This window comes from Mastomys coucha, unplaced genomic scaffold (genome assembly GCF_008632895.1).
Source record: "Mastomys coucha isolate ucsf_1 unplaced genomic scaffold, UCSF_Mcou_1 pScaffold4, whole genome shotgun sequence".
NCBI lineage: Eukaryota > Metazoa > Chordata > Mammalia > Rodentia > Muridae > Mastomys > Mastomys coucha.
In genome coordinates this window covers 33077662-33092976 of record NW_022196910.1, presented here as the reverse complement: position 1 = coordinate 33092976, position 15315 = coordinate 33077662, and the positions used below count along the sequence as shown (strand labels likewise).

The following is a 15315-nucleotide window of genomic DNA, read 5'->3' as shown; positions in this document are numbered from 1 at the left end:
AACAAAAGCTTTAGTTGTTATGGCCAGACACTGAGAGTAGCTCATGTACCAATCAACAGCTGAATGGATAGAGTATATCTACCCAATAAAATATTCCCGTTTCAGTAGAAACAAACTATTTGCAAACACTGCAGTAACACATATGAAGTGACAGGTATTTGTGCTGAGGAGAAAACTGCAAAAATAGAGCACAGTATAGAACCCTTGCTGTAGTTGTTGTTATTTATTATTATTATTATTATTATTATTATTATTATTTTGAAAATGTAGACTAGATTGTAACAAAAAGATGATCAGGTGCTGCTTTGAATCAGTGTAGGGGCCACTGGGAGAACAGATTACAAAGGCCCAGGAAGAATATTTTGAAGCCGATGCTGATTGCTAGGAGACCATAGTGAGACTCCATGGGCAGATATATGTCAGATTCACCATGTTTTCCACTTACATATTTAATGACATGCCTCAGTGAAGCTGGCAGTCCTGTAAATGATTTAATGGTGGTGTTCTTAATAAAAGTTATCCAAATCAAGCAGAAATCCCAGGAGACAAAAAAGGAAAATATTTATGCTTTCCATTTCAGTATGGTTTTCCTAATCAGGCTCCTGGAATAAAGTAAAATCTACATATGAAATCATCATCTGGGTTAATGTTCAAATAAAAAAAATACCTCTAGATTCACATTTTCATACTGTTAAAAGTTTAAAAAAATAAAAATAAATTGATGTTCTCTCCAGTTTCATGTTTCACTCATGATGTGTTTATAAAAGGATAAAGAGGTACAGGGTATGTTCTATGGGGGTGTGGTGAGGTGTGGGGGAAGGGGGTGTCTCAGCAGGCCTATGCCACGGCATCCCTTCCCCCTGAGGGACCAGCCACACGATGGTATAGTATAGAATCGAGTTTATTCAGGGAATGGGGAGGGGAGTTAAGAGAGTAGTAGAGGCAGAGAAAGGCAGAGAGAAGGAGAGAGTAGAGAAGTAGAGGCTCGGTATGACCACATGGAGGGGAAGGGAAGGGAATGTGGAGAGAGGGGGAGCAACGGGGAAAGAGGCAAGAGACCAAGAGTAAGAGAGAAAGAGAGAGAGGAGGGGCAAGCAGCCCCTTCTATAGTGGGCCAGGCCTACCTGGCTATTGTCAGGTAACTGTAGGCAGGAGCTTACCTGACTGTTGCCAGGTAGCTGTGGTGGCGGAGTCCAGAGAGAATACCAACAACTCACATGACACACAGCCAAATGTGTGCCTAGTCCTTTGGCAGAGTTTTCAGCAGGTGTAGCCTCATGGTCTATTTTAAGAATGAACATGAATCATTGAGCTGTTCAAAAGCTAAATCGATTCAACACTAAGTCTAGAGTGTCTCTTGGTTTTTCAAAATGCCTGACAAATCAATAGAACACACAAGATCATCACACTTGTCTCATACCCTCATTTAAAAGGCAGCTATTCTTTATGTGATTTCACTCCTACAACCCAGTAGTTGCTATGGCCAAATGTAATCCGTATCAGAACATGAATCTAGAGAAATGGGCAAGATAGCTGCTGATGGTTTTATGCTCTTACCAGCATGGTACTCACATCAGCTACACACTTAACCTAAAATGGAAGGCATCTGTCAACGAGGAGTTAAATTTACCATCCTCGTGCCTCTGATGTGGCAGGCAGACTCTCTCCTCTGAGCCAGCATATATTTGAGATACTGATACAACCTTAAAAAGCAAATTTTTTTTCAATGGAGCCAAATCAACGACTGGGTTCCTTTAAGTGCTTTTGCTCTTTCCTACTTATAATGGTCAAACTCTTGCAAGGTACACTGCAATTCAATGTCTGATAGGAACAGGCTAGACCTTGAGAGTCTCTGGAGCTCTGTGCTGCACACAGGCATCTGTCTTGAAGGTACAAAAGAAAGCAGCAAACACTGATTAATCAATAATGTCTAGCGTACCCAATTATCATCTTTCTGTCATTGAATCTGTGTTGTAAAATAAGATTGTTATCTAGTTTTGGAAGCCACTGATGAGCTCCTGCTGCTCGGACATGCATTTTAAATATAGGTCAAGGTCAAGCCACAGCAGCCTGTATCTGAGGCTGACTCCTGCTGTTCCCTTGCTTGATATTAGCACATTTAGGAGAGCTCGGCAAGCCTCGCTTTGGCTGCCATCTGCTGTGGCCATGCAGGACACCAGCTTTCATGAGCCACAGTCTCAAGCATAATGCCACAGAGGATTATTTGCTTTTAAGATTGGCAAGAACAAGGGAGGAGAGGCCGTGTCCAGCACCTTTATGTTACATCTCACTTCTTGTTTGAGGCCAAGTATCACAATCCATCTCTGTAGAATATTTTTCTGGTAGACAAAGATGCTCTGAATTCAGGCCAAACTCTCATCATAATACTTTGATGAATGCAGAAAGCTGGATGTGGTGGAGCATGCCTTTAATACCAGCACTGGGAAAGCAGAGGTAGGCAGATCTCTGTGAGTTTAACACCACCCTGGTTCACATAGTTCCAGGACAGCCAAAGCTCTGTTTCAAAAGGAGGAAGAGGATGGTGATGGGGCAAAGAGGAGGAGAAGAAGACAAGAAGAAAAGGAAGAGGAAGGAGGAAGAGGAGAAGCAGGACAAAAGGAAGCAATTAGAAGCTTAGACACTTTTACAAACTAAAATTATGGCAAAATTTCCTCTGTGTTTTACCATTCAAAGCCTGAAATCAGTCTCTGGCCATCTCAAGCTTCTTTGTGTTCACTGCTATCCTCTTTCATTTTTCTCTTGGTAAATAGGACATATGTGGCTTAACTTTTAAATTATTTTTGTATTCCGTAGCACTGGGGCTTTAGCCCAGGACCTTGACAAGCTGGATAAGCGGTCTTCCTCTAAGCTGGAACCTCAGCCCATAGAACAAGTTCTCAGACACTGCATTGCCTAGAACACTGGCCTTTTCCTTGCTGTGTCTATCTTCTTTTTATCCTTTCTGAATAGGATTTGTTGTTGTAATTTATGAGAATGGTGATCAAGAGTATGTGTAGGTCTCTCTAGTATGCTGACATGTGCCTATATTGCTACTAGCTCCTAGGGATATGGAAGATCAAGTCCAGGAGTTGAGGCCAGCTTAGGCAAAAGAGCATGAGAATCCATCTCAAAAGATGCCCAGTCAGTAAAATGACTCCCGTGCTGTCCAAGCAGGTAGATCTGAGCTGGGATTCCCCAGCACCTGCTTAAAGTAAGTCCAGTGCTGGAAAACCAGAGACAGGAAGACTGAAGGTTAGTGAGAAACTATCTCAATCAGGTCTGTGTGGTTGAAAGCCTCAACTGTTAGTGTCCACACCCATGTACACTTGTACATATAAACATATATATAATATATAGATAATAATAAACATAGATAATATAGTATATATACACCTAACATATATAAAAGTAGGGTGGCTTGGGATACAGAGATTAAACTTACTCTAAACCAGCCTGCATTTTCTCAAATTTAAGTTACAATACTGTCCCAAGGCTGAACAAGTCAACCAATAAGGAGACAATGATATTTTTTCTATATAGGAGGGACAATTAGGAATAGAGAGGAATATTATCCCCACTCCTTGTTATTTATTTTTAAATACTTCACTACATATCAAACTTTTCTCTTGTTTTCCTTCTGCTGTTTCAGTCTCGAGCTTTTGCAACCTTGAAGACTTTTCTTAAGCATTTACCCCTATAATTATTTTTCTCTCCATACATGGCCCAGGCTAATATAAGTAATCTGTCTGGCACTGGATTGTCTCAACCTCCACACCCAGCTTCCCTATTCTTTACATTAAACCTCCTCCATGAGGCTTTGGTAAGCATGGCATAAGAATCAACAGCCATTACTGAGCCAATCTCTGCTATTCAAACCTTAGGGTGTAGCTTTTGGATGAGCTGAATGTTTTTTGGTTTTTTTGTATTTTTTAACCACACTCAGGTCTAACCTTCTGTGTTGAAACTAACACTAACTGCTGTCCTAAAACATCTTTGAATATAAACAAAGGGGAACAAAAACAAGCAAACTAGACTAAATTAAACAACAAAAAAGCCCTCAACGAAGACCTTCCTCCTAGTAAAAGGTAGTTAATCTTATTTTTCAATTAACTCTTAAAAGGACCAGATCTCTATGTTTTAGCCTGAAGAGTCTAGAACACAGATGTGAATAAAGGAATTCAATGACATAGCCATGTATGCTCCCTTAATCAGATTGTGGCTTTCTTGGCCATTCAGGTGCAATAGCATATCACAAACTTCTAAGCAGTATTTTTGTATGCAGAGAGCAAGTTCTGTATTTCCTCAGTATATTTCTGAACTTTTAAACATAGGATGAAGGCTGTAACAAGTGAAGCTTTTCTAAAACCTTTAAGACAGTTTTAGAATGTATTTGCTACCGTTTACAAAACACGAGGTTTAAAACCATTATTATGCAGTCTTTTTGCTTACAATGCCAAGGCATTCTTGTTCTGTTGCAACTGAAGGCAGAAAGGTTCTCACAATATTATATGGTGACAATACTCTTCAAAGTGTAGGGCCCCTCTGAAGGATCTGGAGAGCTTGATTACTATGAAAATGCTTCTATTAAATTCAATTCATAAATAAAATATCTTTATTAGGTTTACCTTACGGAAATACAAATTCTTTTAGTGTACTTTCAGGTAGCCTAGAAAATCCACTTTCCTGTATTATGTACTAAAATGTAATAAATAAAAACTCCAAAGGCGAGTTATTCCTTCTCTTAATTAAAATGGATGTAAACACTAATCTATCAGGGCTGGCGGTGCGGGTCTGAAGTCCAAGTCCTCCTGACCCAGGCAAGAAGAGCACAAGTTTGAGAGCAGAGATGCTTAAGCTGCTGCACAGAGACCGTATCTCAAAACTCCCAGGGACTACAATGTAGTTTAGGGTTAGTACAGCTGCCAGGCCAGTGCAAGGACCTAAGTTCAATTTCCAATAACCAACTGAAACATGTTCACATCACTGAAATATCTCACTGTGAGCTCAGGCCTATTTCAAAGCAGTTTATTTCATACAAATTCCACTGAAGTTTTTAAAGATCTTCAGGATAAACTCTCTCTTTTTTTTTTTTTAGTGGAGAATATATATATATATATAAATTTTTCTTTCACAAAAACAAAAAATAATTTAGCAATCCATTTGATGTCAACAAATGAGTTCATCATTAGGAGGCTCCCGATACACATACAAAAGGATGCAACAGTCAGCCAGGATTCAGTCCTCAGAGACAAAGTGTCTGCTTTAACTGTTTCCTTGGATTTTCTGAAGAAGATACTCCATCTGTAAATTCAGGTTAGGCTGGCCCTTTTTAGTCTTTTTGCTCAGTATTTTGAAAGCTTCCATTTTTTTCTTTTTGTAGAGCCTTTGAGCCTCTTCTCTCTCTTGCTTTCTCATTTCGAATTCCTGCAATCATAAACACACATGCTCTTCATTTGTCATAAACAGGAAATACAGGTCAGAAACTGTTCTGAACTTGCTGTCACTCTGCAATCATGATAATCTGTCTTCTATACTGTGTAAGAGGGGAACTTACATAGTTGTCCTCTTTGCTTTAATACCATGATGATATAAGGAATAGCACAGAATAACAGAGACAGGGCAACACTTTATGCATTTGTATGTCAAAAGAGAAGCCGAGTAACAATTTCACTGAGAAGTCAAATACTTAATTAACAATTTCATTGTTTAAATCCACTAATGAATTAGCCCTCTAATTCCCTATTGAAAAAATGGATCCTTTCTAGAGGTTAACTGTTAATATCTTGGTAACAGTAAAAAGTTCATTTCTAGTAAACTGTACTTGTATTTTTTTGCTGTTGTTCTTAACTAATTCACAGATTTAACCTAGAAAATGCTGACTACCTACCTACTATATAAGTGCAAAACATTCTGCTAGACATGAGTTTCACCATCTAAGGACAATGATGCTCATTTCACTTGCTATGATAAAAATTCAAATCTAAGCATAGAGGACTATAGTTCTAAAGATGCAATGATCATCAAGCACTACAATATTCTTACTACTTCAGTGTAACAGCTGAAAAGCTGCTGTACTGGACTAAGAGTGGTCTTCATCTCTGGTCCAGGGTGCCTCAAAATGATATAGTAGACAAACATTAGACTTATACTTACTTGTAACTACAAGTAATTATAATTAGCAAGGAATCTTACATGCAATTTGTGAAACTATAGCATTTATCATCTTTCTAAAAAACTTACAGAGTTTACTTTGTTGGTAAACTAGGACTAAGCTTGGTGAGAGGGAAGTGTCTCGTTGGGGACTGCTCTGTGGCAGAGCTTAGTTTTATAAACAGATTTTCAATTGCGCAAACGCTACATCACATTACTTAAAATCAGTTAACCACGTATTTATTTTAAGTATACATAAGGATAAGAAACTGGATGTGGTTTAAGCCCAGCTCTGACGAGGCAGAGGCAGGTGGATCTCTGAGTCAGGCCAGCCAGAGCTACATACTGACACCCTTCCTTAAGAAAGGTCTGAAAAGAATTAATTTCTTAAATTAAGAAAATCATCAATATTTTGATTAATTAGGTCTCAAGAACTCAAATTTACAGCACATAGGATTATTTCAAGGAAACTGCTAAAGAACCCAGTTCCTAGGCCATACTTCGAGAAACATTATCACAGATGCTATTATTAACTGACCAGCAACACTTTTTTTTGCTTGTTTGTTTGTTTAAATCTTACCATTGACCTACTAAGATTGTCTGAGCCAATCAAGGACTTTGAATATTGTACAGTTCTACAAGTCTACTGAGTAGAGCACACATTAAGTATTAAATCAGATAATATTATATAGCAATACTAAGACGCATAGCTTGCACACATGGGAAAGAGAAAGAAGGCTAAATAATCACAAAGTAGGACTTACGAATTTCTTAGCAGCACGCTTCGCTTGCACTCGTTCATACTCTTCTTGGGCCTTCTGGTTTGAAGTTTTCTTTTTCTTTTTCTTTGGAAAAGTCACAGAGCTTGCAAGACAGATTAAGATAGGTAAGTTAAACCATTCAAAAATGATTTAGCCAAGATTATACTACTGTGTCAGATCAGGTATTTATATACAAAAACTTCACTAATACAAAATTGAAGGAAGCATGAAGAGAATACCAATACCAACTACAGCAACAACAAAAGGAAAATGCCCAAACAAGACATTAAAGCTATAATGTAGTCATGATTATAGATTTAAAGATGGTAAATGGAGATTTCTGGGAGAAATAGTTAACAAGTGTGGTAAGGATGGCTAGTAAACTATTAATAGCAGAGAGAAAGTCAAGTACCGCTTACAGCGGAGTCAAGGTGTAGGCTGACTTTCCTGTCCTTGTGTCTCTCTCCTCCTCTTACCACTACTCATCCCTCCTAGACACAGTCTTCATTTGCTGTGCTCTACACTGAAGCACCCTGAGCTCTTGGAAAGGGAAGTGGCTAGTGTCACTCGCTAGCTGACTTGGTCTCATCTTCTCATGTCAGAACTATAATCTATTTTTAGCAGCTTTCTAGTTCAAAATAAATGCATGTGCCTTCCATTACTAAAGTCCATCTGCTGGTTGACTAATAATATTTAACTTTTCATAGTAAATTTCTGCACAAAGAATAAACTAGCATGACTTCCCACTCACTTTTCAACTCTCTGATATACAATCTCTGCTCTACCATTCCAAACTGTCTTTACCAAGATAGTCCTGATCTCCTAGCCCAAATAGGCTTTTTTGCTTTCTTCTATTATCTACATCTGAAAACATCAGTGTGAGATAGTGTCATTCTTCACTTCTAAGTCTCATGCATGTGAGGGTTCCTGTAGGTTTGGGCATAGTGTATGACATGTACAGAGACTAAGGGACTGCTCACCACCATATTTGAGGCAAGGGTTCTAGCCAATGAGTTCCAAGGATCTATCTGTCTCATCTACTATTTCCTGACAGAAGAGTCTACTGAAAACAAAACATCACAAACTCTCATTTCTTCCTTTATCCCCACTATATACTGTTTTCTTATTTGCAGCACAAATAATGCTCAATTTTATTTTACTTAAAATGAGAATTATATATTCTTACAAAGTATTATTGATCAAACCTACCCACCATTTCTTCTTCTTCTCCAATTCTTTCCCCATCCTTTACTTCCCTACACTTTTCCCTCCTAGCTTCATGTGAATCTTTTGTATTTTTATTAAACTGAGTCCTCTTCCTGGTACCAGCATGTGCACATGCATGGGTGTGGAGCCACCTACTAGAGCACCTACTGTCTGATGTGACAGACTCCCCCTCCCAGCCATCAATTGCCAAATCTCCTAAACTACATATGGGACTTTGTAACTCCCTTCCCAGTCCATGATGGGATTTTGCCTGGCTTGATCTTGTGCATGAAATCATTGCCCCAGCTTTGAAAGACAACATTTTGGTTAAAAAAAAAAAAAATTAAGATCTGAAGTGACTGATGTCTTGCTGTGCACTTGTTAATGTAGTTTTGCTTGAATTGTATGCAGTAAAAGTTTTATAAACTAGTTCTAATAAAATCAAAGTGTTAAAGAGGGTTTTGTTTTAAAGTAGTGTAAGCTGGTCTGAAACTCACCACCTACCGCAGCTTAGCCTCTGACTATTTGGTCCTCCTGTGTTAAGCCTCCTCAGTCCTCAGTACAGGGATTAACAGGGATGAGCCAGGACTCATCCAGGAAGAAGTCCATGTGTTAAACATTTTTGTTGTTTACTAGGATGGCATCTTGCTAAGTACTGCAAGCTAGCTTTGAATAAACAGCAATCTTCCTGCTTCAGCCCATCCCTTGCTTGGCTTTCATTAACTGCAACCTATTTCCTGTACCCTTTGCAGAAAATACAAATTAAAATACAGACAACAGCAGTTAGCAGTCATAAGGTTACCAAACCCCAAGCATGTTTTAGAATACTTGATATAAACGAACATGACAAAATGTCATGAAATGTAATGCTTTAGGATCATCATTGACCTGAGAAGATGATACAGGTTGAGGCTGTGCAAGATAGTGTACATGGTGGCTCTCAAATAATTTTACTCTATCCTTCCTATCATAGAGGACACCGGTATACCAACATAGAAAGCCTGGCTTTATAATCCAAAGTGCCAATGGCTATACATTTCCATTATTTTTCTAGTATCTGGTTATACTGCCCATGTTGGCCTGGAACTGGTGATCATCAGGTCTCAGCTTCCTAAATGTTGGGCTTGCAGAGCTACAACATCAAACCCAGCCACCACCCCTAAATTAAGACACACACATTAATGCTGGGCTTAATTACGGTCCAATTATATTACTTGTTCTAGAGAGGCTGCAATTCAAAACTCTGATCTATTAATTCTCATTTCTTATTTTTGCCATCTCTGCTCAACTAGCCTATTTCAGTCATTTAACACTAAACATGGAGACTTCATGAAATATTATTACATGACTTGAAAAGTATGTTAAGAAAAATTCTAATTCTTACACAAATTTCTGTCTTCAAGAAAACATTATTTACATTTAAAGGAAGAATTTCCAAAGAAGGTAGTGCATACTTTACTGTATTCAGCTCTTCTGGCTGAGGCTGGCGAACACTCGACTGTTCTTCACATGAAGTCTGCTCTGTGTTGCCCTCCTCTTCAGGCAAAGGCTGATCAACTTGTTCTTCTGACAAAGCCAGGCCAACCTTTCTTTGCTGTTTTCTGAGTCTTTCTTCTTCAGCTAGATAGAGGTGTTTCAGATGCTCTGGGTAATGATCTGTGAACTGGGATTCCTGTGGAGTTGGTGCCTTCTTTACCTTCCACAGCAATTTCTTGTAATTTTGCTGGATCTTCAGTTTTCTCCGAAATGCAAAACCTTGTCCTAGCATTGAAGGATTTCAGTCACAATTACTTTAACAGAAAATGAAAAATAAAGGTACTAGAAATGAAAAGTTTTTTCCTTTTACATATATTCAAATAATACGATTGGTTTTGCTTTAAAGATTAGGTTTACACAACAAATTCAATGATACACTTAAGCCGGGCAGTGGTGGCGCATGCCTTTAATCCCAGCACTTGGGAGGCAGAGGCAGGTGGATTTCTGAGTTCGAGGCCAGCCTGGTCTACAGAGTTAGTTTCAGGATAGCCAGGACTATATAGAGAACCCTGTCTCAATAAAAACAAAAACAAAACAAAACAAAACAAAATGATACACTTAAGAGCAAGTTGGCCCTTTACCTGAATATAACGCTATCAGTTGTTAGTTACCACATAAGAACTTCTAAGTACTGCTAAATAGTAAACAAAACTTTACTGCTTAGCTTGAATTTATAATTGTATTCACAAATTATATTTTCTTTAATTCACATAAAATCCCACTTGGGTCTTCAGAAAATACTTAAAAATAAGGGAGGGTAATCTATTATTTTTCCCATGGAGAAATTGACAAATTACTTATTTTCCAAAACAACACGACAACACACAATAAAACACAAAACAACAAAAGGGAGGATACTGTAAAACTTTCTGAACACCTGTCAGTTATTATTAGATCGAACAAAAATACTTAACCATTTGACATGCAATGAGAGGCCTAACAAAGACAAGACATCGAATCTAAGAAAGAGAGCAGTATGAGACTGGAGGGCTACTGTGGTATTTTACTTATCAAAGCTTTAGGGCAGTGTATTTTTAACCCGATCTTTCTCTCTTTCCTTTGCTGTAATACAGATGCAAGTATGTCTGTATTCTACGTAGACAAGTGCACCCCTAGACGCTCCGTGCTTCCGCTTAAACGAAAGAGCTGCGTAAAATGATTTAAGTTGACAGCACCATCCGGTTGTCCCATTCAAAGGACTGAGAAGCTCTCGGGTTTGGCGGGCGTAGGAATGGCTTCCTCGATCTCAAGCTGGACCCAGTCTACGTCCAAAAGCCTTTTTCCAAGCCGGGACCCATCGTGCACCCACGGATTCCGCGGGCCCGAGGACTCCTCCACGGCTGTCTCCTTACATACCCTCACGCACGCTCCCCAGGAAGGCTTGCTGGTGGTTCGGCCGCCAGGTCCTGCGTTTCCCATTCTGGTTTCCGAATCTGACCTGAGGAGTCCCTTCCCCATGAGCCTCAGATCCTCCGGTCCTCCACCTCGAAGACGGCCGCGCGGGCGCCATTTTGCACCACCCGGTTCCTAGAACTACAGTGGACGCCGACTTAATGCGTCGCCAGGCAGAAGCAATCAATCGCCCAAAATAGCGCGTGCTCGGAGCTCGACTCCTTCAGCCTGTGCTGCTTCCGGGGAGAGAGGTGTCGCGCGGCCATGTTGGCGCCACCTGCAGCCCTGGAGGGCGAGCGTCATGGCGGCGGCCTGTCCTCTCCCCAGGACTCCGGACCTGCCCACGCTGCACGCCAAGTTACGGGACTTGCTGAGCTTCCTAAGGGGCGCCCTGGCCATTTCCAACGCGCACACGGTGGACTTCTATACCAATTCCGTCTGGCAGGAGCTGGTCGACTTGCCCCCCGAGAGCGTGCTGGCGGCGCTGAGGAAGTCGGCGACCGAGGCCGAGCGGCGGGAGGCGCTTCCCCTGGGGGAGGCAGAGGCGGGATCAGGTGAATGGCGGGGCGAGCGGGACGGCTGTCAGTGCGCCCCCTGGTGGCACTCGGCGGGATTGGCAGGGGCTTAAAGGATGCTGTCCCTGGGAGATGAATTGGATGTGAATAGCGATGGTGGGCGGGGTCCGGGCGCGGTACTCTGGGTTCCAGTCTGGGTGTCGATTGAGTTCCACAATTTAGAGTAGTCAACCCAAGGAAGAGGCGTTCCTTCACTGAAAGATCCAACAGTTTAGTTTTGAAAACATCAAAAGACTATGGGACCACCAATACGAAGTTGAAGTGAACTTGGGAGATCAGATAAGAGCCGGTTCCTAATCGGTACAAGGATTGCGTCGAGGATTAGGATGGTGATAGTGAAAGTTTGAATGCTCACTAGTTCAGTCGAAAACTATTTCTTTTTTTCTTTTCTTTCTTTCTTCCTTTTCTTTTCTTTTCTTTTCTTTTTTTTTTTGGTTTATCGAGGTAGGGTTTCTCTGCGTAGCCCTGGCTGTCTTGGAACTCACTCTGTAGACCAGGCTGGCCTTGAACTCAGAGATCTGCCTGCCTCTGCCTGTCAAGTGCTGGGATTAAAGGTGTGCGCCACCACTGCCCTGCTGAAATATCTGGTATGCGTCCTGATGTTTTCTAGGTTCTGGAGTTTCATACCCTCAAGAAACGTAGATTCTACCAAGTTTCTCTTTTTGGTCGCCGCTAGCTTCTGGCTTGCTTCCAGGCTTTCCAGGTGTTGTCAATGTTAGTGAGCGTACTCATCTCTAAAGCAGCCTGTAAATGTTAAGTGTCACAGGGGCGGAGGTGGGGGGATGGGGAGGTGTTATAATGATAGAACTTAAGAAATATTGGTTCTTTGAAATCGTTCGTGGTTGTTGGAAAGTTAGGTACCCTTTCAAATTGCTCCCATGGTATTCTGCGTTGATAATTTGGTACGTAACCTTGTAGAAAGCCGGAACCATATTTGCCTTAACAACAGGTAGATTCCAATTTGTGGGAAAATATTTGGCATACATTAAGTACTCTGTAAACTATTTGTTGAAAAAACTGGCTCTTGTTAGCTTTCAAAAAAAAAAAACGAAGGAAGAAAATACAAGAAAACAACTTTTTTTTAAGAATTATTTTATTTCATTTTTATGTGTATGAATACACTGTAGCTGTACAGATGACTGTGTTCGATCATGTGTGTGGCTGCTGTTGATCTCAGGACCTCTGCTCCGGCTCACTCCGGCGTAATTTTCTGCAGCTGTCTTAAGATGCACCAGAAGAGGGCGTCCGATCTCATTGTGGTTGCTGGGATCCGAACTCAGGACCTTCGGAAGAGCAGTCAGTGCTCTTACCCGCTGAGCCATCTCGCCAGCCCCAAGAAAACAACTTTTAAGTGCAGAGCAAGACTTTGTTTAACTTTGTCTCTACCTAATGGGATATTGCCTTACATATACTAATAGCTTGATTCATTGGTGCCTATTGTATGTTCTGCAGTTTGCTTTTGCTAAGTGCATGAGTATGAACATCTTTTTCTCCTCTCTTCTCCTCTCTTCTCCTCTCCCCTTCTCCCTCTCTTCTCAGCTCGCTCCCTCTCTCTCTGCTCTCTCTCTCTCTGTCTGTCTCTCTGTGTGTGTGTGCGCACATGTGTACCTGTCTTCATGTGGAAGGCCAGAGGTCAGCTTCCAGTATTATTTCTCAGGACCTCTGCAACTACTTTTTTGAGACGGGGCTAACCAGTTAGGCTAGACTGGCCGGCCAATAAACACCTGATGAATCCTGCCCCTCCCACAATACTAGAATTGTAAGTCCATACCACCATGCCTGGCTTTTCATGGGAAGACACAGGCCCCAATGCTTAGAAGGCAAGCATTTTACCTTCCAGGACCTATTTTCTCTTAATCTTTATATTGCAAATTGAAGTCTTTAATTTCTTATTTGTGACTTTGCAGCTTGAATTAATTTTCCAGGGATAAGGGTTTTAGTGGAAGATTAGACTCTCAGTTTTGTATCATGTGACTCCACAGAATGGTCTTTTCATGCCCATCTTCAAATCTGTTAGTTTGTTTAGCAAGCTATTACTAAGTTAGGTTTTCACAAGAATCATTACTTAATAGTCGTAATGCCTGGCCCCTTCCTTAGTTTTTTTTCTTGTCTCTTCCCATAAGCAGTAATGTTAAGAGTATTTTGTCCATTACTTTCGAACAATGTCTGGTCATTTTAGATGTGTAATAGATATTGGCAAAATGTAAAGTGTAATGAGTAGGTCAGTAATACCACCTTTTTGCTTCCTTAGGCTATGAAAGAATACTAATATTTGTGTTGATGTGTGTGCGTGCGTGTGTGTGTGTGTGTGTGTGTGTGTGTGTGTGTGAAAGTCTGAGAATCAATTAGAGACTAGACTAGATTATTAACCTTTCAAATGTCTCTGGACGTGATAACTTTTTGAGTATAAAACTCCCAATTTTATAAATTCCCAGCTGTTTTATGAGCTAATTTATTGGAAGCATTCCTTGGGATTTTCTCATCTAGTTCTATGAAGAGACAACATGGTACAATGTAGGCAGACATGGCTGGAGAAGGAGCTGAGGGCCTACATCTTTTTTTTTATTAGATATTTTCTTTATTTACATGTTATGTATCTCCTTTCCTGATTTCCCCTCCAAAAAAAAATTAAAAAGTAAATAAATTAAAAAAAACCTTGTTTCCTCCCGTCTTCCCTTGTATACCAACCCACCCTCTCCTGCTTCCTGGCCCTGGCATTCCTCTACACAGGGGCATAGAACCTTCACAGGACCAAGGACCTTTCCTCCCATTGATGACTGACTAGGCCATCCTTTGCTATACGTATGCTGCTGGAACGATTAGTCCCACCATGTGTACTCTTTAGTTGGTGGTTTAGTCCCTGGGAGCTCTGAGGGTACTAGTTAGTTCATATTGTTTTTCATCCTAAGGGGCTGCAAACCCTTTGGCTCCTTGGGACCTTTCTCTAGCTTCTTCGCTCGGGACCCTGTGCTCAGTCCAATGGATGGCTGTGAGCTTCTACTTCTGTATTAGTAGGGTACTGTCAGAGCCTCTCAGGAGACAGCTATATCAGGCTCCTGTTAGCCAGCACTTGCTGGAATCTACAATAATGTCTGGATTTGATGATTGAATGTAGGAAGGATTCCCAGGTGGAGCAGTCTCTGGATCGTCCTTCCTTCAGTCTCTGCTCCATAGTCTGTCTCTGCAACTCCTTCCATGGGTATTTTGTTCCCCCTTCTAAGAAGGAACGAAGTATCCACACTTTGGTCTTCCTTCTTCCTGAGTATTTTATGGTTTGTGGTTTGTACTTTGTGTATTCTGAGCTTCTGGCCTAATATCCACTTTTCAGAGAGTGCATGCCATGTGTGTTCTTTTGTGATTGGGTTACCCCACTTAGGATAATATTCTCCAGATCCATCCATTTCCATAGGAATTTCATAAATTCATTGTTTTTAATAGTTGAGTAGTACTCCATTGTGTAGAAGTACCACATTTTCTGTATCCATTCCTCTGTTGAGGGACATCTGGGTTGTTTCCAGTTTCTGGCTATTATAAACAAGGCTGCTATGAACATAGTGAAGCATGTGTCCTTATTACATGTTGGAGCATCTTCTGGGTATATGCCCAGGAGTGGTATAGCTGGGCATACTCTGGTAGTACTATGTCCAGTTTCCTGAGGAACCACCAAACTGATTTCCAGAGTGGTTGTACCAGCT

The 15315-nt window shown here is 40.8% G+C and overlaps 2 protein-coding genes across 8 annotated transcripts in view; one reads left to right on the top strand and one right to left on the bottom strand.

Annotated features, from left to right (window-relative positions):
* Window positions 1–4594: 4594 nt before the first annotated feature.
* On the bottom strand, window positions 4595–11197 carry Ccdc59 (coiled-coil domain containing 59). Its single transcript, XM_031348810.1, has 4 exons — window positions 11010–11197; window positions 9572–9878; window positions 6915–7014; window positions 4595–5424 (listed from the first exon to the last, which is right to left on the bottom strand). Exons 1-4 carry the CDS (start codon window positions 11161–11163, stop codon window positions 5263–5265), a joined length of 723 nt encoding a protein of 240 aa, XP_031204670.1. The 5' UTR covers window positions 11164–11197; the 3' UTR covers window positions 4595–5262.
* A 132-nt stretch (window positions 11198–11329) lies between these two features.
* Mettl25 (methyltransferase like 25) overlaps window positions 11330–15315 on the top strand; it is an 81132-nt gene continuing 77146 nt past the window's right edge. For 4 of the 7 annotated variants that reach the window (XR_004112677.1, XR_004112676.1, XM_031348804.1 and 1 more), the window contains exon 1: window positions 11330–11599. Coding sequence is in view for 3 of the 7 variants with exons in the window: in XM_031348804.1 (XP_031204664.1) it covers window positions 11347–11599 (253 nt within the window). In the remaining 4 variants the exon portion in view is untranslated. Of the gene's footprint in view, window positions 11600–11663; window positions 11921–15315 lie in introns of those variants that run through there. The other 3 variants (XM_031348803.1, XM_031348808.1, XM_031348809.1) reach the window with 3 other exon arrangements.

Excerpts from the sequence above, each read along its gene's own strand:
- Ccdc59 (XM_031348810.1), bottom strand. The coding sequence starts at position 11,163 with ATGGCGCCCGCGCGGCCGTCTTCGAGGTGGAGGACCGGAGGATCTGAG. Across the intron at positions 7,015-9,571 it reads GAAGAGCTGAATACAGTAAA|CTCTGTGACTTTTCCAAAGA; the intron begins GTATGCACTACC and ends CTGTCTTGCAAG. Across the intron at positions 5,425-6,914 it reads AGCGTGCTGCTAAGAAATTC|GAATTCGAAATGAGAAAGCA; the intron begins GTAAGTCCTACT and ends TTATGATTGCAG.